This window comes from Manacus candei, unplaced genomic scaffold (genome assembly GCF_025592945.1).
Source record: "Manacus candei isolate 608988 ecotype Guabito, Panama unplaced genomic scaffold, ASM2559294v1 h1tg000017l, whole genome shotgun sequence".
NCBI lineage: Eukaryota > Metazoa > Chordata > Aves > Passeriformes > Pipridae > Manacus > Manacus candei.
Genome location: NW_026138065.1, coordinates 9,446,243 through 9,471,301, shown reverse-complemented (window position 1 = coordinate 9,471,301; position 25,059 = coordinate 9,446,243). Strand labels below are relative to the sequence as shown.

The window sequence follows — 25,059 nt, the reverse complement described above, 5'->3', positions numbered from 1 at the left end:
AGTTGGGTTTTTTAATCATGTTTTCAGAAATCTCTCTGTTCAACCAATTTATTTTAGGCCAAATTTAGTTATATTTTTTTTTTAGTAGTAAAATGTAATTTTAAATTCTTGAATAAAGAGTACGTTTATGTTACTACTGCAAAACAATAATTGCTTACATACCATTTTCCTATCAGATAATTCCTGCTTCTCTTTAATAAAATACTAATAAAATAAAACTCTCAAATAGTTTGTGTTAGTAGAAATAATATTTAAAATATACACATTTGCAAATGGGGATTAGGATATTGCTGCTAGATAATTTAAAATGGATGCTATTGGTTGTGCAACACTGTATAGCATTTAGATTTACTCATCTTTAGCAGAAGACATACCTTTGACCATCCAGTTCGTCTCTTTCTGGTAGGAACCAATTCATCTGCTAACATGGAGCTGCAACCAGTTTTCTGACCAGCAGTAGCCTCAGGGCTCCAGTATACTTGCTTCCCCTTTGGGGAGTTCTTGAAGGAATGCTTAAGGTAGATACTCTTTTTGCCCAGGCACTGGGTACTGATCTTCTATCATCTAGCAAGAAAAATATCAAATGTATGCATAATGGAGATTGCAGATTATTGCTATAGAAAGGCTTACATTTGAGGCATGATTGCAAGGCTTAGAGTCACATAAGAGACAATTGAGTATGTTCTTGTTCAGTTAAAGATATACTCTAAGTTATATATATTCTGTGATGATTTCTTGTATTTCAAAACTGAGGGAGCTATTCCTGGTTACTTAAAGACATCTCTAGTACTTCATGTTCATAACCAAGACAAATTGGCAATCAAAAATTATCAAACTATGTTAATACATTTCTGTGTGCTATCAGAGAAACTTTGTAACCTTTAAAAAAAAATCAAAAATTAAACTCCCATATGGATAGTGAAAATGTTCCCCAGTTTTAATCTGTAAAATCCACCTAAATTGTGACATTTAAAGTCTAGAGCAGTAGTCCCTGTCAGGATTAGGAAAAAACACCTGCCTTCTTATTAGCAGGTTGTATATTGGTATCTTCTATCTTTTGTTGTATGTTTTTCTGCAGTGTATGGCACTAGCCTTTGTTACTCAGGTCAGTAGGCTGCTGTCAGCTGGTCTGATCCAGTGGGACAGTTTCAGTACCGGTGTGTAATGGTTCTGTAAGTAAATGTGATGCTTGTGACTGGTGTGTCCTAGAGACAGCTATTTATGAGTTTGTGGTTTTAAACAGCAGTTTTATTTGCCAGTTTCTGAAGAAAAAGTCTTGTATTTCTGCTGGAAGTGTCTCCCAGCAAGTGTTCTTGCTTGATACTTCAAAGAATGGCAACATGCTGAGCTTGGAAGCACTACTCTCTTTCCCAGCATTTTCCTAAATCAGCTGTCAGCCAGGTCAGGCCGTAGTCGGTTGCAATGCTGGCTTTTTCCACTGGGATCTCAGAGCTGGTAAATGAGATCCTACAAGGTAGGAAGAAGACATTTCTGTCAAGTTAGGGGAAGGTTGATGCGGTGTGAGGGGGCAGGGAATCATTCTTGTATTCCTTCATTTCTGTCCTGGGCTTGCCGTATACCAAATGTTTCTCAGTTAGATGAACTAAGTTATGAGTAGTGGGACAGAATATGAAATTCTGGCACAGAGGACTCCCATGTTTGCAATGCCCTTAGGAGAAGGTGCCATTGGTTTTCTCAAAAACATGCTTTTATGAGCTCCTGTTCTTTATAGTGGGTGTTCAGCATTTCTTTTATCAACCAAATGGCTTCAAATTTTAATATAAATAAACAACTTCATAAGCATTATTGTTATTCTCTATTTCATGTCGTGTCATTTTGTGGTGGGTGAGGTAGAAAATTACTTACTGATTGTCATGGTTTTCTGACAAATGTAGTTTAATGTTTGACCTTTATTTTAGTAATTGTGAGATTACCTTTTTGTCGTGTGCATAGGAAGGCTGATTATTTTTGCTGGAGTCTTAATAGACTAAAGAGCAAAGAGCTTAGAAGGAGTTGATGTGTAGTTGAGTCTAGCATTTTTTCAACAGTAGTTTTGATGTAGTTTTGCCAACACCCAGTAGATTGCAGTGTGAGGCTGCTCACAGTTAAGGGTTACTTTTTATGACTTTATCAGTACTTACTCCCCCACCAGTAAATTGCATTGTTGCCTCTGAATTTTCAGGAGCTAGCTGAAATGTAGTACTGTTTCTCTCAAGTACATGTCCTATTTCACTTAGTCTAGCTCGCTTCCTGTCTTAACATATTTCAACCAAAGAACTGGACTCCTGAGCCATGTCTCTAGAAACACTTGATTTAATTTTATGTTGTTTTCTGCGCTGGTGTGTCTGATCAGTGTAAGGCTGGCGCCTTCTACCCTGTGTAGAATATCTTGCCGTGCTGTTCCTGGCAGTCATTCTTGTTTATGTCTCTTGATTTGGCGTCGGCTCCCAGATCTTCTACGGATGTTTTGGCAGGCTCCCTCAGCACAGCTGGATTAGATGCTTCAGGTCTGGCGACAGATATTTCCAAGAAATAGTGGCCTGTTTTGATTGGGGTCAGACTTTTTTCTGTGTGAAGTATTCAGAAAAGTTTCACTGCTCTTAGTCTTAGGAAATTTAGAAGGATGACAGCTTTTGGCTTTTTCCTAAGTAGCTCTTAAAATGTTGTGGCAGCCATGTTGAATGTCTCCAAGCACTGTTTGCATAGAAGACACATAGTTCAAAGAAAATACTGCTAATCAAAAAAGGAGAATTGTGTAGTGAAAGGCAAAAGCCAAAGCAGTGCCAATATTCATTCTTATCTTAGTGAGGGCATCTACCCAGCAATGTATTTTCACAGTACCAAAATATCTTTCTTCCAAACAACTTGAAGGCTAGTTTTCAGATGGAAAATACCTTCTATGAAGTTGTATCCTTCAGGTAGTTATTTTCAAGTAATTTCTCTGTCTCTGCATACTGCTAATGATCCATATGTAATGGAAGGTAAATCATTCAAGTTGAACAAGTTCAGATAATAAATCTTTGTGACTTGTTTCCCTTTTTCTTTCCCCCAAACCACTTGTTTTTGACCAGGTGATGCAAAGGTTGGAGAAACATTGATTTTACTTCATACTTATTTACACAAAAAAAGACTTCTTCTCTTTTTTGTGATGATGGTATCGCACTGCTGTGAACTGCAGAAGGCCGTTTTAAAGCTGTTAATAAGTGGCCTGTGTGATTTCTGAAAAAGTGAAATTAGGTGTGACAGGTGGGCAGAAGATGTTATTATAGAAATAGATTAAATTAAAATGTGCTAATGAAATAAGCTATAATCAGAATTTGTTTAGAAAAGAATTCAAGGTTATTTTGTGAGAAGTTTGATAACCTTTGATTACAATATGTATAACTGAATGGTCAAGACTCTACCTTCCAGTCTTGGTGTCTGAATCACGGTTTGCAGCCCTTTTCTTAGTGTTCTTTAGAAAGAAGATTGTTTCTCTTTCATACCTGTGATATTTTCAGCTGTACCATAAAAAAGTTTCTGAAAATAAATCTCATACTTGCTTCTTGAAGAAGTGTAGAAAATACTTCCTTGATGGACTGTTAGTGATCTATATTGATTTTATGGGATTTTTTTTTTTTAATATTCTCTGAACTTTAGAAGCATACTGTAGCTGAAGATAAGTTCACTGAGTCAAGTACTGTGACATGATACTCATGCTTCTGTTTCAAGTCTGTGACTTGCTCAGACACAGGAATTTGTACTAAATTATTTTAATTCAGGTTTGACTGTAGCATTGGGGTTTTTTTTGTCATTTTGTGCTTTTTGTTTTTAACTTTCCCAGCAATATTGAAAATAAGTATTGGTTTTTTGGATTTTCAGCTCTTCAGTTACCTCTCTGTTGGAAGAACAACCTCTCCGGTTCTTCTGCCTTATCTGTAGTGCTACTGATCTCTGACTGTGATATACAGAGTTAGATCTTCCAAAAGATGAAATCTTAGTCCAGTTTGACCTTAAAATAGATTTAAGGGCCAGTGGTGTACAAGACCATGTAATCTGCATTATCCTCTTGAAGTAAAGAATAACAACAAAAGCTTTAAAAGCTGTTGCATTATGAGGTGCAACCAGTTACAAAAAACCTGCTATTAACAGTTTAAAATGTGAATAGAATGAAAAAGTCTCATTTTGTTGAACTGACTTTATAATGCTTTTACTAAGAGGAAAGAAGACTATTACTGGTGATTTAAGAGGGAAAGAAATTTAAAAAATGAGCATACATGGATTTAGGAGATGGAAATAAATATACTGAGAAGTTTAAAAATCTGCAGACTGAATCTTTAAAAGATGGATTTTGGAGAACATGTGAGAGATCTGAGGAAAAGGAAATGTACAAGGAATGATCCTTTCAGTGAACCTAGCAAATATTTTACTTAAGTAGGAAATTATTAACAAAAACCTGATAAGAAAATTAGTGAATGCTTAGAGCATAGGGGAACTCTGCGTAAGACCGATGAACTAAAAGCAAATGCTACAAAAACTAACTGCTTTCTGAAATTATATGAAGGAATTGAGTAGAACACAGCATATGTCAGTAATCCAGATTAAAGTAGAGTATTAATATTTGCTATGTTAAGTCAAATCAAAATAGATTAAACAGTAAGGTCACTTGAATTCATGACTGTATAAAAAAATTGTAATGTTTAAAGTTGGTGAGGTAGGTTGATGATAGAATAGAGGATTTCCTAATTCTTGATTAATCATTACTTTTTATTAGTGATGGTGAGGGAAAAAGTAAACATAGCCTCAGTATTAAACAAAAATATTTTTACCAGGGTAACATCTCTCTGCTGGTGAGGTGTAAGAAACAGATAGTTGAAAAAGGAAAGATAAATATTTTGATTGAGCATTCAGCTTTGATTTTGTTCTGTTCCTCATTGTTCTTTTCTGTACTGACCAGAATGTTTAACCTTCACTTATTACTGTTAATACATTCCAAGTGCATCCTTTCTCCTTTCCTTGATGGTTGCTGCTCAGCTGAGTTAGTGCTCTGGCTCTTGAGGAGTTGGTTCCTTTGTTTGTCTATGTTGCTACACCTAAGAGGCACTTCTTCACTCTTCACTTACCCTTCTCATTCAGAGTTAGATGTTTATTATCATTAAAATGCAGTTGGATTAGTAGGAAGCTAGTACTGTCAATACTGAAGCATAAGAACTACCAAGCATCACTTCCCTCAGCACCATTTTGTTAGAAATAATGAGTTTTCTTGGTGAAATAAGAAAAGGCAAAAGAAAACAGTAATGCAATGAGTTTGAGAAACAACCAAGAGGTGTATGTAACAATCAAGAGGTGTAGGTAACTTGAAAACATTTTCTACAGTTGTTCTTTATACAGTCATTCGAGCTTAGCAAGACTTGCCTCATACAATTACAAAGTGTCACACCTGTTAATTTTCTAAAAAACAAATTTTGAGTGGAAGAATTCCCTTGTGACTAGTAGAATTAATGCACTCATTTTCATGTTGGTGTATTTGAGAGGGTTTTTTATCTTTTGTAGCCTGTGTCTTGCTGCCCTACACCTAGCTCTGTACATTTGCATTGGAACTGTGTGTATGTGTGTATTTGATGGTTGTCCCACTACTGCCAGGCTGCACAGTCAGCATTTTCTGAGTTCTCTGCCTTTTGTTCTGGGTAGGAACTTGAATAAGTGCCACTCTTCTACCCAGTTGTGAATGTCTGCAAAACTTTATAGGGCATCAGGATTTTGGTTTGAGTTGTCTAAATTTTCGTATTTGGCAGAAAACAATCTTATAAAATTACAGTGAGTGTGAGAGAAGGAGGGAACAGATTGTGAAAGTAGCTAAGGCTTTCTTTGCCTCAGTTTCTCTATTATGGTGTTGTAAGACTACTCTAATGAATCTTGAAGAATTTGTGTGCATTTGCAATCCTATACTGCTGTGGTGTTATTTTGTGTGTTTAAAAGTCTTTACTGACTCTGTAGGATGAAGCTTTTCAAATTAAAAAGCGTTTCCTTTTTTTTTAAATAGCTACTCTTGTCATTATATGGCATACTTTGTGGGGTTTATTACATTAGGCCTTCTGAAGGCTAAATACTTTTGGAAGAGAAGTCTCGATTTTGCACTTGGTCAAGTGACAGATGTAGCAGCTTTGAGAGAAACTGGGGTAGGTGAGCTGTTACTGCTAAATCTCACTTATAATAGTTCTAAATGAGAGCTTGCTGCTGTTGGAAAGTACAGCATTTCGAAGAATAAAACTAAAGTTTGCTTAATGGAGGTGACAATATGAGATATGAAGTAGGTGGTGCTGAACTGACATGGATAGTAAAAAATGTTTCACAGTGAAACACTGGAGGAGGGAAGCAGAAGAGTAGCTTGTGTCCACAGGGAGGGAACCTTTTCTGTAGCAAGAACATTTTGTAAAATCTGCAGTCTACTGATCCCTGTGTTTCATCACTATTCACTTTGCATGTAAACCTTGGAAAAAATAATTAAACAAAATCACTTATCGGAAGTTGTGGTCAAATGATTTGTTTTGTGTTGTTCCTAGACTGGAAGAAAGGAATGGCTTTTCAAGTGAAAATTGGTGACATTTGTGTGTTTAGAGATACCTTTTATATGTGCTAATAGTTTTTTTTTTTCCATTTTTTTTCCTTTGTTTTCTTTCAGGGCTAAATATCACAAATTAAAATATGGCACAGAATTGAATCAGGGAGATATGAAGCCACCAAACTATGATTCTGGTAAGAATTTATTAAACATTAGTTCATTACTGGCATAAAAACATAACTACAGTTTGTGCAAATGCTGAATTGATAGTGTTGATAAAATAAGTTGCTAAATGGAAGCAGTGAGAATAGAGGTAATTAATAAAGACTGTATTTTACTCTTGTACAATTAAAAATAATGCTAATGCTCTAAAAGAGTCTATTAATAAATCAAATTAGTTTAGATTTAAAAAAAATCCAAACCCAAATGAAAAATCTACTCTTGGAGATTAGTTTTTTCTCTCCCTTAGTAATGTGTATGGATATTTTAGAACAGGATGATACTAGATTCATAGCTGTAGAATCCTTTTATCTTTGGATAATTTATCTGAATGAAATATATAGTACATAATGTTTTGTTCAATTACCTCAGTGATATTTCAGGAGAAAAATAATGAAAGTACATATTAGACATAAGTGAGAGTTTGTGAGTGGGGGATTTATTTAGAGAATTCAAATCGTCATTGGATCTGCATTCAACTAACTTCAGTGTAATGCTGTAAGAGGACAGTTTTGTCCCTTGGACTCTGGAAAACTGATTTACTTTCATAGAGTTTTCATCTCCTACTTCAGACAAATAGATATAAGCACTGAACTTGAGGAATTAAGAATTTAAATTATTTCCTTTTATCCCTCTATCTCCCTACCTTTCCTCAGAAAAAAAAGAAGAGGTACAGAGATTTGGTTGCAGGTCAAGCTATTGAAAGAAGTAATAGGTGATGTTTTTTGTATCTTAGTCCCCTGATACTCTTACTAAAACGAAATTGGAGCCCCTGTACATAAAGGTAGATCATAGAAGGTCTGCAGACCTCAGCTTTGTCACTTGGTTTGTGGAGGGGATGGTCTGGTTTACTGTCATGGTTAGTTCTTACCTCATTAGTTTTAGAAGGTCATTAATAAAACTCTAAACAAACAATAAATCCAACCCCACACCAACTGCTAAAACTTTATACTAGGCTTTTCTTGTTCAAGTTATAATGAATTCTTGAGATATTTTACTTCATGTTATTATCAAGGTTGTTTCCTTAACTGAAGAAATACTTAATTTGGTGTTACTAAGTGGAAGACTCCAATCTTTATTTGGACCATTAGAAAACCTTGTTCTGACCATACCAAAATCCTAGACAACTATTTATTTTTTTGTAATTTCTCAGAATGCAACTATAGCATGTTGCTCCAGTTTCCAGGGGAGGAATGTCATGCAAGGCCTGTCTTGAGAGCAAAATGAACTTTAGTGCAATTACTTTTGTTAAAATTCCATTATCCTCATTTATCCCATTGTATTCTATATATGTAGCTATCAGAAATGTATACTTTTGTTCTATATTAAATATGGACTGATTAGTGATACACTTAAAGTAGAAACTTTGTTATAGAAACTTTGTTATAATGCTCCTTTGAAGTTGTCTTTGATAGATACTTAGTTGAATGTCCATGTATTTTCACTGCTCTGTCCCTGTTTTTCCTGCCCAGTCATGAAAAAATGTGAAAGTGTTTGTAGCAGTTCTTCCAAATGGGTCCTTTTTGATTGTTTTCTTTATAATCACTTGGGAATCCGTAACACAATTTAGAAGAAAAGAGTTCCATCTCCTGTTAAAGGGATGCCTTTTAAAAAAAAAAATTATACTATTTGTGATACCTTCTGCAATCCAAGAGCATTCTTGCCTGTGGATGTAGTTAATAGTGCCTTTAGAAGAAGGATTTTTGCTTTCCAAAGGAATTTTCAGGCAGATTTACCTCAATCATGTTTTAATAATTATAGACTGAGCTTTGCTAGACTGTGCTTTGGATCCAGCTGTGTTCAGTTGTCATTGGAAAATTATTGTGCAATTGATTATTTCCTGTGGTTGCTATTAAATGAATTTGTGAATTCAAGATGGCTAAAACTCATATGACTCTCCTTGCATGTGAATTCTGATCAATCTTTGATAGTTTCTTTGGATAGGTGTTAGGATTTTTTTGTGTGTGGCATTAATTCAGTTTAAAGGTAAATGGCTTCCTGATGAAAATAACAGCTTTCCCACATCCCATATCAGGTTACTCATAGGATTACACTAGAGGTTTTTCTTGTTCTTAATTTTTGTTTACATAGGAAGATTGTTCATCCTTCAGTGTTTGGACCACAAGGTTTTGAAGTTTTGTAGTGGTTTTCATAGACAATAAATCAAGATCTCTTATCTTGGGAAGAATATGCATCTCCTGGAGGACAATAAAAGAACCGCCCCATTGTGTAGTTTGAAACTATACATGCAGTCAACACATAGCTGTTTGTTGCCAACATTCAGATAGTTTTCTTACCAGAGCAGTGAAATTATTTTTTTTTGTAGATTTTTCTAGGGTAGTAACATTTGCATACAAATTTATGGTTGGGGAAAATGCGATGAAAATTTTTCAATAGCTTTTCAGTTACAAAATAAACAAACAATCCCTACTGTTTGCTTGTTTATTTCCTTCTACAAAACTAATACAAATAAGGATGAATTTAAATTGAGCAGGTCTGTTTGTTTATGTCGAACTGTCAAGGTGAGCTGAAAATTGATGTCATGCTGCAGTTGCATTTGATATCATTAGCAGTTAAAATATTTGTATTCAAACTTAATATGACCAGCAGTTATTTTTGAAGGCTAATGCAAAAATGGAACTTGAGGTTGTTTATGTCGTTATGTACCCTGAAAGAAAAAGTATTAGATGGGACTTGGGGATGTGAGACCAAAGGGAAGGCATGAATGACTAGTGGAACTTGCTCTCATAGAGTAGGATGTTCCTGGCAAATTTTATGTGTATGTAGTACTACAATTATGTGCTATGTGCATTTTTTTTCTCTCTTGATTATTGGCACTTTGAAATTTTTTATTTTTTTTAATTAAACCATTCCTAATCATTTTAAGACAGATCACATTTGTCTTTACAATTGGATGGGCATCTTTTATGAAAATAGGAAAAGGAAAAAAATTAATAAAATAATCTTTTTCAGATGAAGGGAATGAGGCAGAGATTCAGCCACAACAGAATAGTCAGCTAATATGGAAACAAGGACGACAACTGCTAAGACAGTAAGTGTTGAAAAAAGGACTCAGATATTGAATGCAAAAGAACAAATCTGGTAATGAAATGTGATTTTATTAGATTTTATTGAAGGAAAAGTTAGTGTGCGTGATGAAGTTCATTCAGCTCCTGTCCTGCTTTTCCTTGGTTTTTGAAACATTTCAGTATTTCAGAACTTCAGGTGAGAAGCTTTGTCAAATCACAAATGCCTGATCTCATTTACTTTTCTTTCAATGAGTATAATCGAACAATTTGCTTGGGAGAACAGTGGGTCATGGCACCTTGCAATTAAAAAACAACGCACACAAGTAATTCTGCTAAGATCAGAATTTTATTGTGTAAAATAAAAACAGCTAGCACTGGAGAGGGAAAACTTTTATTTTTGCCCGTTTGAGGTGCAGAAAAGAGTAACATCCAAGAGGCTAGACGAGACATTTTATAATTCTCAGTTCATCTGAATGAAGCAAATGTCTATAAATCTAAATTGGTTTTTGAATTGTGATCATAATGAATAAATTAATTGCTAAGATATTTAGTGTGTTACAAAGGATTAAATGAGAGGGGTGTGAATCAATAAGGACAGTCTGGAGCTTATATAAAAGGACCTTTTTCCAAGGAATTGTTCAGAAGTTAAATTTGTCTGTTGGATGGCTTATACATGCTTTTCTTTTGCAAGAGCTCAAATCTTTACATGAATGTTGGATAAATGTAAATAGAGTGGTCTTGACTTGGATCAGTGAGTCTGAAGACGAGTCATTCCTTCTCAGTGCAATTCATGAGTGACATAGTGCTGAATAGAGTGCATATTACCAATAGACTCTGTTTTGCATAGGTGACTTTTTTGATTTTTCTATAGCCAACCATGAGTATTTCCTAATGTGGTTATGTGAATGATATTGTTAAATAATTGGAGGAGAATGTTCTTGCAGGAAGAGTGCATGTCCTTGATTTGTAACAGCTGTTACTGTAAGATAGCATTTCCCTTCTTTAGAGTTGTCTAGAATATTAACCATTTAATCACTTCAGTGCTATTAACTCCAGATTCTGGAGGGAAGGACAGAGACCAATTTTTAATTTTTCTTTTTTTAAAATCATATATTCCTCCTGTTTCCCTCAAAGGCAATATGGCATATTGATGAAAGAACCAACTTTAGACCTAAAGAGCCAACTTTAGACCTTGAGGTTTTCATACAAGGATGCTTGCTGCCCAGCCTTTATAGGGAAGACAAATTAATATTTAGCAGATCCATTGCAGAATAGAGGAAAGGCAAGACAAAGATTTTATCAAGCCTTGTGCATCATAAATAACAACTCTCACTAATAGCTACAGCTATAGAGTTTGGGTTTTATTTTCTCTGTTTTCTAGGCTTCTAATAATGTTTATATTGGAACATATCCGATACTTCTTATATCTAGATTCCATGTGTCGAGGAATAAAATGACCATGTTGTACATACAACAGTGGTGATTTTTATAAAGCAGTTGTAAATATTTTAATGGAAAGTGCTTTTCCACCCATTTTAGTAAATGAATGAATAACGTATTGTATAACCTCTGACTGCTAGGCTTCTCAGTGACTGTAGAGGCTGGTACTGCAAGAGGCAATCCCTCTGCAGCTGGTACAGGATGATTTATAAGCATGTTTCATTAGCTCAGCACCACCCTTTGCTAAGCTAAGGGGTTGAAGATGAGTTTAGGCAGAAGTTTTCATTTACTGTTTTTGGATAAGTGGGATGTGCTTGGAAGATTAGCATGAGTTCTGTTCCTACAGGTATCTACAAGAAGTGGGCTACACGGACACGATATTGGATGTGAAGTCAAAACGAGTGCGAGCTTTATTGGGCCTCTCAAGTGATGCTTCAGAAAAAGAAAACAGAAATCAAGAGCCGATGGTAAATGGCACAGAGGGTCAGATTAAAGAAAGCACAATGATCGGGTAAGCATCAAGGTGACGTTATCTTTATGTATAAATGCACTTAATGCTGTTGAACAAAATTTTTGTTTACCGGGAAGATTTCAGGGTTCCCTAGTTGGAGATTAGAGCAATTGTGGCAAATTTCATTATATTAAGCAATAAATATGGAAGTAACTCTTGAGATTCACATCTTAAAAGCACCATAAATTATTTTTTTTAGTTGAATGGCAGCACTAAGTCAAATCAAACCTCTTGAGATATGGTTACAAAGTGTTTAGAAGTCGGCATTGTTTCAAGTTAATGGTTTATTTGTATTGCTGGAAACTTTTCTGAGTAGATTGCAGGCTTTGCCTTTCTGGTCTGTACTGACTGTGACATGATAATCTATACAAGAGACAGGATTTTTTTGGACTAAATCTGAAAAATGAAGTCAATTATTACGTTCTGAGTCCTGTAAGTTTTTGATTTTTCCACTGATGAATATACATAGGTAAATGTGACTCAATGTAAGGTACCAATTTCTGTCTTTTAATATTTCTAATACTATAGAAAGTCAGTCCAAGACAGTAAAAACTTAAGCTTACTTTTGCTTTTAAGTAATGTTGAAAACTTAGGGGTCTTTTTTCCTTTTTCTTCTCTTTTCCATGCAGAGTTTAAAAAAAAAAAAAAAAAGAAAGTTAAACTTAACTGTAAAGGCTTCAGGAAAATAATCTATTTGTTTTTGTTTAAGATATTGTAGTTGCAAAACTAGAAAAATAATGAAAATCATGCAGAATTGTATGAACAATAGATGAGGTAGCTGCTTCCAGTAGTTTGTGCTGCATCAACAAGTATAGCATTCCTCAAAGATTATCACTCTTTTTTTCTTTTCTATACTGATGTGATAAAATTCAAGACCTTTATTTTCTAAGGTCTAACACTGTTATATGAAAGATTCTGTCTTTTAAAAAGCATTTGTAAAATTTCACTTATACCCACCACATAGTTGCAGCAACTTCAGGCCAAAAAGTTACATAAGGGCAGAAGTTCATTGTTATGTAATTAAATTTAATGCTGTGAGGTGGAAAATTTGAACGTTTGAGAAAACCTGTAAACTACTAAAATATATTGTACTGTTACATAGTTGACAAGTCATGTCATTTCTGTACAGCAACTTTGTTTTTAAGAACAAGGAATGCTTGATAGATGGCAATAACAATTTTGGTTTTATTTCTGGTGAAGGGATCACTTCCTCTTAGAGGAAGTGGGTAAACAAAGCTTCTCTTCTTACACTTCAAAATTTATTTATATGTATTTACTTAGTTTTGAAACAGATGTATGTATAAGTTAGCTATTTGATGGATGAAATGTTGAGACAGTGGTTTTGATATAGCAGTTTTGGATACATTTGCATTCCTTTCTTATCTATTTGCTTTTGGAGTAGATATGATATTAGGTTTAACACTTTGTAGTTTACTCCATGGCTGAGGACATTCACTGGTGCAGAAGAATGATCTCCCTTCCATTGTAGTTCTGCAAGCTTGTCTGCTGCAAGGCTGGCCAGGCTACACACTTTGTAAAGCTGTTTTCATCTTGCTGGTGATGCATAAGATGACAGACTCTATTAGAAAGCTCAAGGGAGCATTTTGATAACATGATGAGCAAGAAGGGACTCCAGGGTTTTACAGTGGAAGAATTTTCCAGGGTTCTTATTCAGCATAGTCATGTCAGTCTTCATGGGTGATTCTGAGTTTGTGGATGTCCTCACTGAGGATCTCCCTCACTGAGGGGAAAAAGTCGTGATTTTATGAAAATTCCTTGATCAGTACAGGACTAGCTTTCAATGCTGTTATTCTTCTGAGTGTTTCAATTACACTTTCAGACCATCTCTTCCAATTTACCTTTCAGGAAGTGTTCTGTGGCTTTCTTCCTGGCAGAGACTGCCTGTTATTTAACAGCTATTTTATCTTGTGCTACTAGATACTGTAAAATGTTACACCTTGCTGTTTCTGTGGCATGTGGCACTGTTCACCTCCTCCCAACTGCATCCTCACTTGCCTCTGAGATTTCAAAGTGCAGCTTTATGGTAGATAAGAAATCAGAAATGTTACGTGCCTCATCTATTGACAAGAGACATTACTTAAACATATATAGAACAAAAAAGAACAGCTTCTTTTTGAAAAGTATTAGCATTGAATAGGTCACTAAGATTTAAGGCACACTGATCTTGCTCCTAAACCCAACTGAAATTCCTACTGAGTGTCTGAAAATTTAATTCAATGCTTTTCTACCTGGCTGGCAGAACTGGGAAAAATTTAGGTTACTCCGCTAAATTGTTGCTTACAGTTGAGGAAGGTGCACCCTTTGGAGCAAACTCACTAGCACTAGGCTGCTTACTGTGAGGGCAAAAGGATTGGCAGTTCTTTAGCAACCTCTTGTTATTCCTTGCATGTATGTAAAGCGAGAAATGGATTTGGGCCGCAGCAAATTTGTACAGTTGGAAGGAACGCAATGAACAAGTGTTTGCAGTTTTGTAGTGGTAGAAGAAGAAGGTTACAGTGAGAAAATGGAAAAACAAGAAACCAAACAAAACCTTAGTGCAATTCCAGGAAGTTTAAGGACACGTGTGAGTGGTTGCCAGGACCATCAGACATTGGGACAGTTACAAACTAAAATGCAGATGGAATATTCTGTAACTGTACAGATCCAGTGAAAATCTTTGTAGGAGAAAACTTTGCTATCGCCACAGAAGCCTGTGAACTGCTCAAGCCAATGCTGTTTGGCAGATTTTTTGGTTCAAAACATTTAATGAACTTTGATACATATCTGCTAGCAATTCTGAGGCCAGTGGTCAACCTGAAGATGTTTCAGTTACATTTGAGGAGCAGAACACTGGGCAAAAAGTAATGCATGAAAATAAATGTAGTCTAACAAGGAATGCACCTCTGTTGAAGTGAGAAAAGACAACTCATAGTGTGTTTGATTTATTTGATCTTGGAAGAACTGTGTAATATGGACCCAACTGAGCCTGTGGATTTTAAGTCTGATTTTTAGAAAAATCTTTACATGGAATGAAGAATGTGAGAAACAGAGAGTACAGGACTTGAGTAAAGAGAAAGCTTGTGCGGGAGAAATGATAAAGACAAATCAATAAGAGTTCAGAAAGAATGTGGGTGAATGTGATGAAGACAATGTACAATAGAGGAGAAAAACTACAGGCTAAAACACAAGGAATATAGTTTCAATGATGCATTTCAATAGCAGGAAGATGGAAGGCACATTAGCTTTTAGTTTCCTTAAAGATTTATTCATATAGCAGTGTAAATTGGAGAAAGAACAGATTGGCTAAACTGCCTTCCATACAACTGAACACCAATGTGATGAATCCACAAAAAATTAAAAATTGATATTCGATGCTTTTATGCATATAAACCACATAACCATATGGTTATCTCTTTGGGGAGAGAGGGAGTAATGGAAACAGGAAGCAAAGCTTCCTTTATGTTTTGACTATTGTTTTTTGGTAATCAATCAATACTTTCTTAGTGAAATGGAAGAGCTGTGGAGAACAAAATAAATTAGTACTGAAAGAAATTCCAGTAAAAGAATGGGAAAACTCCTTCTCGACACAGTCTGATTTTAGCACAATTTTTTGTGTAAGCCTATTAATTTGTGCATAGTACTTGTTGCTGCTACTCAGCCTCCTTCAGCAATACCTCTCATCGACCTCTGGCTGTACTTCTGACCACAGCAGAAATCCACACTTCTCTTATTTTTTAAATTTTTTTTTAAATGCCTTTGATTGTTGTGAGGATGCCCTGGCATTTTCCCTCTGACCTCGGAGATGTGTGAAGTGTATACTTTGTGGTGTGCAGGGAGGATATTCCTCCTCTGTTCAGCTTACTACATCCTTTACAGATTTTGAGTTGTTTGTTATACCAGAACTTGCCTATTATATGAGTTATATCTTGTTGTCTGTCCTTCATACCTATTTCAACAGCTGGGGTTTGGACACCTCAAAGTTCAGCCTTTTAATGGGAAAGGTTGGTGAGAATGCTTGGAGTAATTATTGTGAAGTTGATGCTGTTTGCTTTGGTATGTAGAAGCATAAGATGGTTACTGTAGTGCAAATACTTAATATAACAATATTTATTTGCAGCAGAGAATATGTAAATTGACTTCTACTAGACCCCAGTTTAGAAAATTGCCGTCTGGTCCCTCATGCCTCTCAGCTTAATTTTGTGTATCTTAAAGGGTTGCAGTTACATCAGAGACCTTCCCCTTTTGGTACAGTGATGAACAAACTATTGTTGTCTGAATTTCTTCATCCTTAGGTGAAGTAGCTTCAGACTTTGTGTTACTAGCTGCTACATCTGTGCCTAAACTTGTATTCTTACATTGCCTATTTATTTACTAATGCACAGATCGTCTTGAAAACTTTAGCACTCAAGATATCATGTGGATTTTGAATGCACCCTGCAAGATTTTGAATCCATAAGTGAAATGTTAATATGATAACGTGAGCTAGATATAGTCCTGTTTTCACTTATTTCATGGAATGTAAAAGGGAATCAGTTTTCAGTTTCTTCAATCAGCTCACTTGCATTACAAAAGATAAGTACCACTTGGCATGACTGGACTCAAAAATAGATACTAAAATAATAACCTCATAATAATGGTTTAAATTCTTAACACTTGCAGTGAGAGAAATGGGTGCTTTCCCCCAACAAACTGAAGCAGAAATGAAAGCTGCCTGCAAACATCATTTGTAGCCTTGAAAACATGACAGTTACTTAAGTGTCTTTAGTTCACTTATTACCTCATTTTTAGTAGTTTTATGTTAGTGAGTGAAACCTAAACAGTCAAATTAGTTTACCTTCTTGGAGGTGTGTATTTGATGTGAGTGGAAGCAAATATAATAAAGAAACAGAACTGGAAAGGAATGAACATATGCCAAACATATGTATGTATATACATATGTATGAATGTGTGTATATATAAAATGGTATAGGTAAATTATCTGAGTTCTTGCTATGGGTTTGATCATTAGAACTGTAAATAGCCAATAGAAATTTTTAAAGAAAAACAGTTCTGGGTGATATGTCAGTCTCTCTCTGAAACTAGTCTACTGCCCTTTTTTTTCCTATTGAACTGTATATGGCTTCCACCGCCTCTACTTTACATGAGCAAAAAGGCATCAAACCTCAGGATTTGAAAGCAAGTCCAAACACTTTTTCAAAGGTTAAAATTAAACATTTTGAAAACCTCACCTTTCTGATGTACAACAAATCATTCTAACTGACACTTCAGTGAATGAACGTCTTTCTATACCAGAAGGCCTTAATAACTCTTTTGCATCTCTAAATCCTATTAACACTGACCCATGTAATGAAAATGCTGCATACTGGCTGGTGAATGTTGTGTGTTGACTAGCTTATAAAATGGTTTATTTGGGAAAATATCTCTGAATTTATCAACCTGAGGTAACATCTACCGTGAAGACTTCCAAAATGGCATGCAAGACTATAATATTGAATTACAAAAAGAAAAAAAATGCAAAATCTGTTTACTTTATTTACTGGTGGGGTTTCTTTTTCAACTTTTTCCTGTTTCTCCCTGCCTCCATCTTGCAGTGACCTAATAGGCATTTCAAAGGTACCTGGTTTCTGCCAGATAAAGTAGATAAATTGATTTTTTTGTGAAGAAAATAGTATGAATGAACCACACTATTGACTGGCACAGTTCTATGGCCTAAGGGTTTGAGGGATGCTTCTTGGAAATGTCACGTAAGATTCATGGTACAGAAAGAATGGGGGGAAAGAGACAGAGAAGTTGTGCAGCGGTAGAGAGAAAAGAAAAGAGAGGGGAGGTGAATAGGGAAGTAATTTATAAAAGTTACTCTGGTACTTCAGACATTAGGTTTTATTTTTTTCTTTATAAAACTTGTTTATTTGATATATTATAGTTATCTGACTAGATCTGGCAAGAGAAGTGGCCGTTCCTTTTTAAATGCTATTCCTTTGCAATTCCAAATTAGATCCAAACCATTTTGTAAGTATTGCTTACTAGTTGTAATATTTTGCACTGGTTCTTGCATTGTGTGGTGTGAATTCATAAGAAGTTTCAAAGGTTGTGACAGACCGTTTAGCCTGCCCTGTGTTCTTTGTGTGTAAATTTTCATGATTTTAAGTGTTCCATAATTTTATGAATTATTATGTTGATATTTTCTTTGCTATGTTATGAAAGATTTTACACAGTGTTGAAGATCTAATGAATTGTTCTTAAAGATAGTCCTCATTGAATTTGCATGCATTTATTTAAACGAGTACAGTTCAAAAGAACTTAACTAACCACATTGAAAAGACTATGGTAAAACATATGATAACTAAATTCGAGGGGCAATAGATAAAACTTTTGATGACCATACAGCAGCGTATTTTGATAGTAGGAGGAAACTGAACCAAAGAAAATGGCTCAAGAAAGACTACAGTAGAATAGCTCTGAATGCTGGGTTACAACAGGTTCTTTCCTCTACAGTCCCCACAAACATTTCTCAGCCTAACCTGAACTTGTATTTATTTAACTTTACTGTCGTATTTCTTCCTGCTTCTGAATTTATCAATAAAATCCTGGTTTTATTTAAGGTAACTGGTGTATGTCTTGGATAAAAGAAACAAACCAAAAAGGCCTTACTTTTTCCTTTGGGGTGTGAGTAGGACATGAGGCAGTTAATGGCCTTGTGGTTGGGCAGTTCATGGTAGAAGTTTGAGACTCTCCCTGGGCATGACCACAGACTTTCCAGAGTTATTATCAACAAAGGAGAAGGTAATGATAGATATATTGATTGTCTTAATCACAAAAAAAAATACGTGTCTATGATGTGACTTTAGTCTAAGTTAAACTTGACTTCACAATAGGAAATGTTCTGGATCATGCTGGAAGCAGGAAAGGTATCACTGGTGTGCTGTTTTAGTTTCCACATAACTTTACCTTATCTATAGGCTGCTACTTTTCACTCAGTAAGAAACAGGATTTATGTTAAGATCCTGAATATTTAATGTTGAGAGCAAATACATTCGCTCTCAACTATACATTTTGTAAAGCTGCTAATATTTCAGTGTCAGAACCAACTGGATTTTTACACAAAATACTTGCCTTGAGACATGTCACTTGGGCAGAAAATAAAGAGGTGGTTTTATGGCCTGCAGAGCCCCAGAGAGAGGCAGGCTTGCTTTAAATAGTACATGTGGAATATCCACAAATCATATTTTTTAGATTTCATGGGAAGATATAATTATTTTTAGTCATAAAGGGGTCAATCGGTTAAGACAAATCTGAATATTTGAACAGCCTGTAAAATATAAGTTGGGATCAGATTTTCACAGCCATCACAGCTGCAGAAACTTCTGGCAGCTTCTCCTGAGGAGGAAAATATTCCCATGAGTTCAGGTTTATGTTGCTTTAGGTTTATGTTGCTTTAGGGGAGGTAAGTACTTCAGTTACCATCCCATTTGTAACAAGAATTTTGTGTTTTAAACAGGGAAGCGTGTTTTGTCTTTGAGGATCAGAAATTCCCTCTTTTAAGAATACTCTTCACGAAATTGGTGCACTGTCCCATCCATTAGTAGCAAGATGGAAAACTCAGCAGCCTTAGTCTAGCTATACTTACCTTCTGGCACTACTTATTGCTATGCTTGTGATAAGCAGTTAGTCCTGTTGTACTTAATCATGTGCAGGCAGGAGTAGCAGGTAATCTCTCTGCCTTAAAGAATTTCCTGTCTAATTGGATAAGGCTATTGGAAAGGAGAATGTGATACACAGAGTCAACAGTATCAGATAGAAGATTTTATATTGGTTAAATGATTTTTGGTTGGTTGGTTAGGAAGTGCTAAGTCAACTGGGATGAAACCTCAGGGAAAGAAGTTAAGTGTTGGGGAAAAAACCACGCAAGAGTGCTTCTGCAGAGTATGACTGAGAAAGGAGCAGTGAGAAAGAGATTCAGAGCAAGCTGCTGAGGAGCACAGGGTTGGAAGTCCTGCCACAGTCTGGTTGCTCTATGCTCTCTGCTTTGGCAGGTTCTATAGCTGCTCCTGCTGTCTGGGGTTTCTGACTTATTTTTCTTCAATAGTTTTTCATTAGACTACATGGCTAGGGAAGAAGGAAAAAGCCATCCTAAGTTCTTGCACTTTGAAAATTATGTTCTCCCTTACATATGTTGTGATCCGGAACAGTCCAGTAAAAGGAATTGTCCTTCTTGAGACCTTTTTGAGGTTTTTGATCTCTATTTATTTGCAGCAGGTTCTGAACCTTGCCTCACTCTTACCTCACTTATGCTTATAATACTACAGTTTGTGCATCAGTCCCCACTTTTGGAGCTCCATTCTATTTTTTATTTTTTTTTTTTGGTAATACTCCAAGCTACAAAAACCCTGGTAATGTTGAATTGACTTTCTTTTTCTTAAGTGGAATTTAAAGTAATTCATTTTACTACCTTATCTCTGAATATATTTTTACCACTTCTGTTTTTTATGTTGCTTTGTGAATGACCCCGTAAGAAAAATGAACTAACCAGATGGAAAATAATGAAACAAACAAACTTCAAATTGCCATCAAAGTACATAACATAAATTAGCTAAGGTTAGACATTTTCTCAAGTACATTTTACATTATTCTTAAGTGTTAATGCTGACAGTAATATCTAAAATACATTATGTTTATGTGCTGCTAAAGGATTAAAAATAGCTAAATTATTAAATTACTTCGATTTGACTACTAAAGTGTATTGGGGTACAATATAGCAAATCAACCTGTCTGTCAGCTTGAAACTTTTCTTCTTCAGAACCTTTGAATAGTTTAAATATTCTGTCACTTCTGTTTTATTTTTCTGGTTCTTATGAATTCTTTCTTGGAAGTTGTGCCTTAGCAAAATAATATTCTGTGGTACTATGCTGACTTTGTATATTTTTGTACTGTGTAGGTTTTGAAATACATGATAAATAAGCTACTATGTTTCCCAATGCATAAGATGCCTTTTACCCCTTCTCCCCTTGTAACTGCAGATACAGGATTGTATATATATCCTGCCCACTGAAGTGTGGAATAATGGATAGAATAATTGAATTCAGACCAGTTACTTAGAAAAGATATAACCTGTTTTGGTAGTCACTTTGAACTTAAGTGTGAGAGATCATGATTTAAGATCAAATGAGTACAGAGCCAAATCTTGGTATGAATTACTGCAAATACGTGGACCCACAGAAGGATGTCTGTTTCTTAATAATAAATTCTGTCAATTGAAATTTTTTATTCTATGTTTGGTATTAGTTCATCATTGCTGTTTACTGGAGCATGTCTGATAGTTGCTATCATAGATCAGCAACCATACTGTTTTTACATGGCAGATTTTTACATGGCAAAATACAGAGGAAAAAACAGAAATACAGTTGTGGTTGGATGATTTGAGTCCACTAAAAGTAGACCAGAACATGCAGAATTTGCTGAAAGTCAAAAAGTTAGTCAAACAAAGCACATTACAAGTTTTGTCTTATCAAGAATTGTCTTTTGGAAACAGCAATGGAAAAGTACCATAGGATTTCTGTGAAAATATACATTATTACTACAGATTCACGAGGTGTTATAGTCTGCCAAAGTAGTGATTGCTTAAGGAAAGAGAAAAATATTACAGTGTTTTCAGGTTTGATAGAAACAAGAGGGTCAAAATACTGCAGGAAGCAGGGCAAATTGGAAAAATGTTTGAGATTGTTCTTCTCTAAGCTAGGATGTGGAAAAGTGGAAGGAATATTCTCAGAAAAACCAGTGGCCATGAAAACATGCTGTACATCATGGTATATTATGTTGCTGTGTATGAGAATTTCTTTCTGGGCCATAAAGATAAGTAAATGAAAAAAAAAAGTAGACTAGCAAAATGTCTTAATGAGATGCAGATATAATGGGGCTATGAAGAAGCCACTCCTGGCAATTATGGACATGTAAGCATAGAACTGCTGGAGCAGAGAGTGCGTAAAGAAGGAAGTGTGCTGCTTATCATGCCTTATTACACATCAAAGCTTTTGCCCTTGGATGTTTCCTGTAACAGACCCTTGAAAAGTGTTATGAAGAAATATTGGAGTAAGTGGGCGATGGAGGGATGACTGGGTGTTTGTTTACACTGCAGGGACTTTACAAGGCCTTACTATACAGGTGTGTTAGTTGATTGAACATTTTGAAAGGGGTCATAGCAGAAGCAAAATGTAGCTGAAGCAAAGCACTTGCTGGTATTAAGGAGACTGGATAAGACAATTTAGAGCTACAATTCTGAAAAGAGAGAGAGAGACTTCTATTGTTTCAGTGGTTGTGAGAATCAAGATGACATGCATTTAGTGATGAACTATGAAAAACAGACTACTGATTAAAGGTAAGAAAGCAATAAAGCTTGTCTTCAGTGTTGTAAAGCTATCTAAAGAATGTAAAAGGTTTTACTGCAAGTAGTTGTAACAATTCAAAGTGAATAAATTTTTTTCACGACTTTATCTTTGAGGGGTTGATGGAAAAGTGCATCTTCTGCATAGAAAACACAGAACGTGTTGATAATTTTAGGACTGCTTTATCTGTACTTTTGTCAGAGTTTTAATAATTGTCCTGCTTCTTGGATTCTTCCTCTTCAGTTTGTAATATAACAGCCCTTATGCTTCCTGTTCTGAGGCGCTGCCTAAATTTCTGCCAGTACATTCGTAATCTTATCCAATCTTCATCCATTTCCTTATTTGTTTAATGTAAAAGTCTGTGTAAACATTACTTAGTCATCAATGATATTTTCCCATTATATTGTTTTACAGTGGCAAATTTATCATGTCTCATAAGTTAATGAATAAATCCAGAGTTTGGTATTTCCCAGCAAGACAAGGAACATCAACTAGCAGCAGCAAAATTTTCCTGATGTGCATGTGGGAACCCAACTTGGTAGCTGTAACTCATGTTCCTGAGGCTTTCAGTGATGGCATATCAGTATTGGTGTCGCTTTTGGGCATGTGTCAGATGAATGTTGCTTTAAAATGCTTTTTGAATAAAAAATTGAAGTGTCTATCCTGGTAATAGCAACCAGATGAAGAGTAATTGTTGGCTATAATATGATAGTTTTATTGGTTCTAATATGGTAGTTTATGTCTAATGTTTAGTTCTTTAACCACAAAAATTTATACTGTTATAGACCATTTTTACTTGTAGGCTAATTCTAGTCTCATATGTTGTTGAACATAATAATACAAAACAAATTGGTAATTGCAAAAGTGACTTTATTGTGATTTCTTTTGTCTCATGATGATGGTTATTGTTGTTGTTTAGGAAACCTGAATTGACTGACTCTGCCTCTCTGCTAGAGACCTTCAAGTTTCTTGAAAATGCAGCTGCAGAATTTAGTGATGAAGAAGATGAAGAAGATATTGAAGGAAGAGAGAAAACAATCATTGATACCGCAACAGTGAGTGGAAAAAATAATTGAAAAAGTTACGAAGAACAGAAAAAGTGAGATTAATGAGATACCTATAAGCAAAGTATATGACTGTGTATGTACACGTGCGAATCGTTAATGCATCTTTATGATGTTCTGTCCAAGCATGTGTGCATAAGAGGAATTATATATGTATTTCTGACTTTGTGCATACAAGTTAAGCTTTTTACCATCTGAGTTTGCAGTAACATATTGAATTTTTTTAAATTTCCTTTTTACTATTCCAGTTCTATTTTTTGTTATATATTGGAAACATTTTTTAAAGTATCAGATGTCCTTTTTTAAAAATTTTCAGCGTAGTTTGAAGGTATTATTCATAATGTTGCCTGTCAAAAATACATTGATTCTTGAATACTTATTGAAAAATTCTTGATAATTAAAATTACTTGTAGAAATTTGTCCTTATAGAATACAGAGCTGAGAAATACATTTCTCTTTAAATAGCTTATGGAAGGAACAAAAAAGTATAACCAGAAGAACTCTAATGTGATTAATAAACTTTTTTTGTTTCTTTGTTCGGTGAAATGCCTGAACCTACCAACTCTGTGATCTATACTTTGCTATGTTTTATTCATATGATGACATAAAATAGATACATGCAATCAGTACTCAATTTTATCCTTTTCTTTTAAAAATTAGTATTTATTCAGTGAGTTGTGTTTCCTAACTATTGAAGCAGATAAGAGTTATGATGGATGTGATTATTTTTGTGGTCAGTTTTAAGAATTAAAACACTTAAAACCCCATCAGTTTTACAGCATTTTTCAAGAGGATCTTTGTAAACTTGTTCCTGTCATCCGTGGGCTGTGAACTAATGTCGGAGGCTCTTCTGTAAAATCTTCTGTAATACAGTATGTTCACTAAGCCTGCTGAAGAAATGAAGCTTGAAGTTTAGATTTGCTTCAGCTTTTGAAGTTTCTTCACTGTATTTAGAGGAAACAGTCAGTCATGTTCATGAACTATGAGATGTTGGCCTATGTACTGAAGTCTCTTCAGACTGACCCTTAGCAAGGTTCCAAGTCAAAATATTGTAATATTGTAAATTTTCTTCTTCTGTAGAAGTGGAATTTATGCTGTGGTTTTCAGGTATCATGGCATCAGCTTACCTGTTAGTCAAATACCTGTAAAGCATCTATTCCATTTTGATTATGGAGGGAAAAGTAAATTTGTTGCAGAAAGCATTCAGTGAGGTCTTTCATTAAAACGTGTATTTTTTTTCTTTTACCAGAATTTACTTTTGAGTTTGGAAAGAAAATGCAGTTTAAACATGAAAACACCATGTTTAAATAACGATAATATCTGAGAAAGTATTCAGGGTGGAATGATTTGCTAAATCTATGCAAATTAGCTTTCAACAACTGTGGGGTTTGGGGTTTCATTTTTTATTTCCTAGACCTGTGTTTTGGTCCACATGTAAGAGTGATTTCAGAAGTGAAGGTCAGAAAGGCTATTTTCAGAGAAGTAGAGTAAGTTTGGTTTTGCTGAAGTCTTTTCTACAGCATTCTTGGTTTTTTGTTTGTGGGTTTTGTGCGTTTTAAAATCAGTTTTAAGAGAAAGTTTGTACTTTCCAGTAGTAAAAAAAGATAGTAATGGTCTACGTCAGTGTAAATTCATTATCAATGATTGGTTATTGATGGTCACAGGAAAGAAAGAACTTCAGACAAATTCCATTTTGACTTAGAAACTGGAACCAAGTCTGCATACTATTCCAGATTTGCTTATTAATGTGTACTTTTCTGCTTCCTCTTCAATTTTCTGTTTGGATTTTGCATAGAAGACAAGACAGTACTGCTCGGTATAAAGATGTGTGTGTAACTTAATTCAGCCTTTTTTCCTGTCCTTTCTGACCTTTCAG

At 35.1% G+C, this 25,059-nt stretch overlaps 1 protein-coding gene across 5 annotated transcripts in view; it reads left to right on the top strand.

Moving 5' to 3' along the window:
* The window catches only part of STRN (striatin), a 64,709-nt gene that overhangs the window by 13,891 nt on the left and 25,759 nt on the right, over positions 1–25,059 (top strand). For all 5 annotated transcript variants that reach the window (XM_051783042.1, XM_051783040.1, XM_051783043.1 and 2 more), the window contains exons 3-6: positions 6,662–6,735; positions 9,734–9,812; positions 11,576–11,740; positions 23,039–23,174. In XM_051783042.1, coding sequence (XP_051639002.1) covers positions 6,662–6,735; positions 9,734–9,812; positions 11,576–11,740; positions 23,039–23,174 — 454 coding nt within the window. The remainder of the gene's footprint in view (positions 1–6,661; positions 6,736–9,733; positions 9,813–11,575; positions 11,741–23,038; positions 23,175–25,059) is intronic.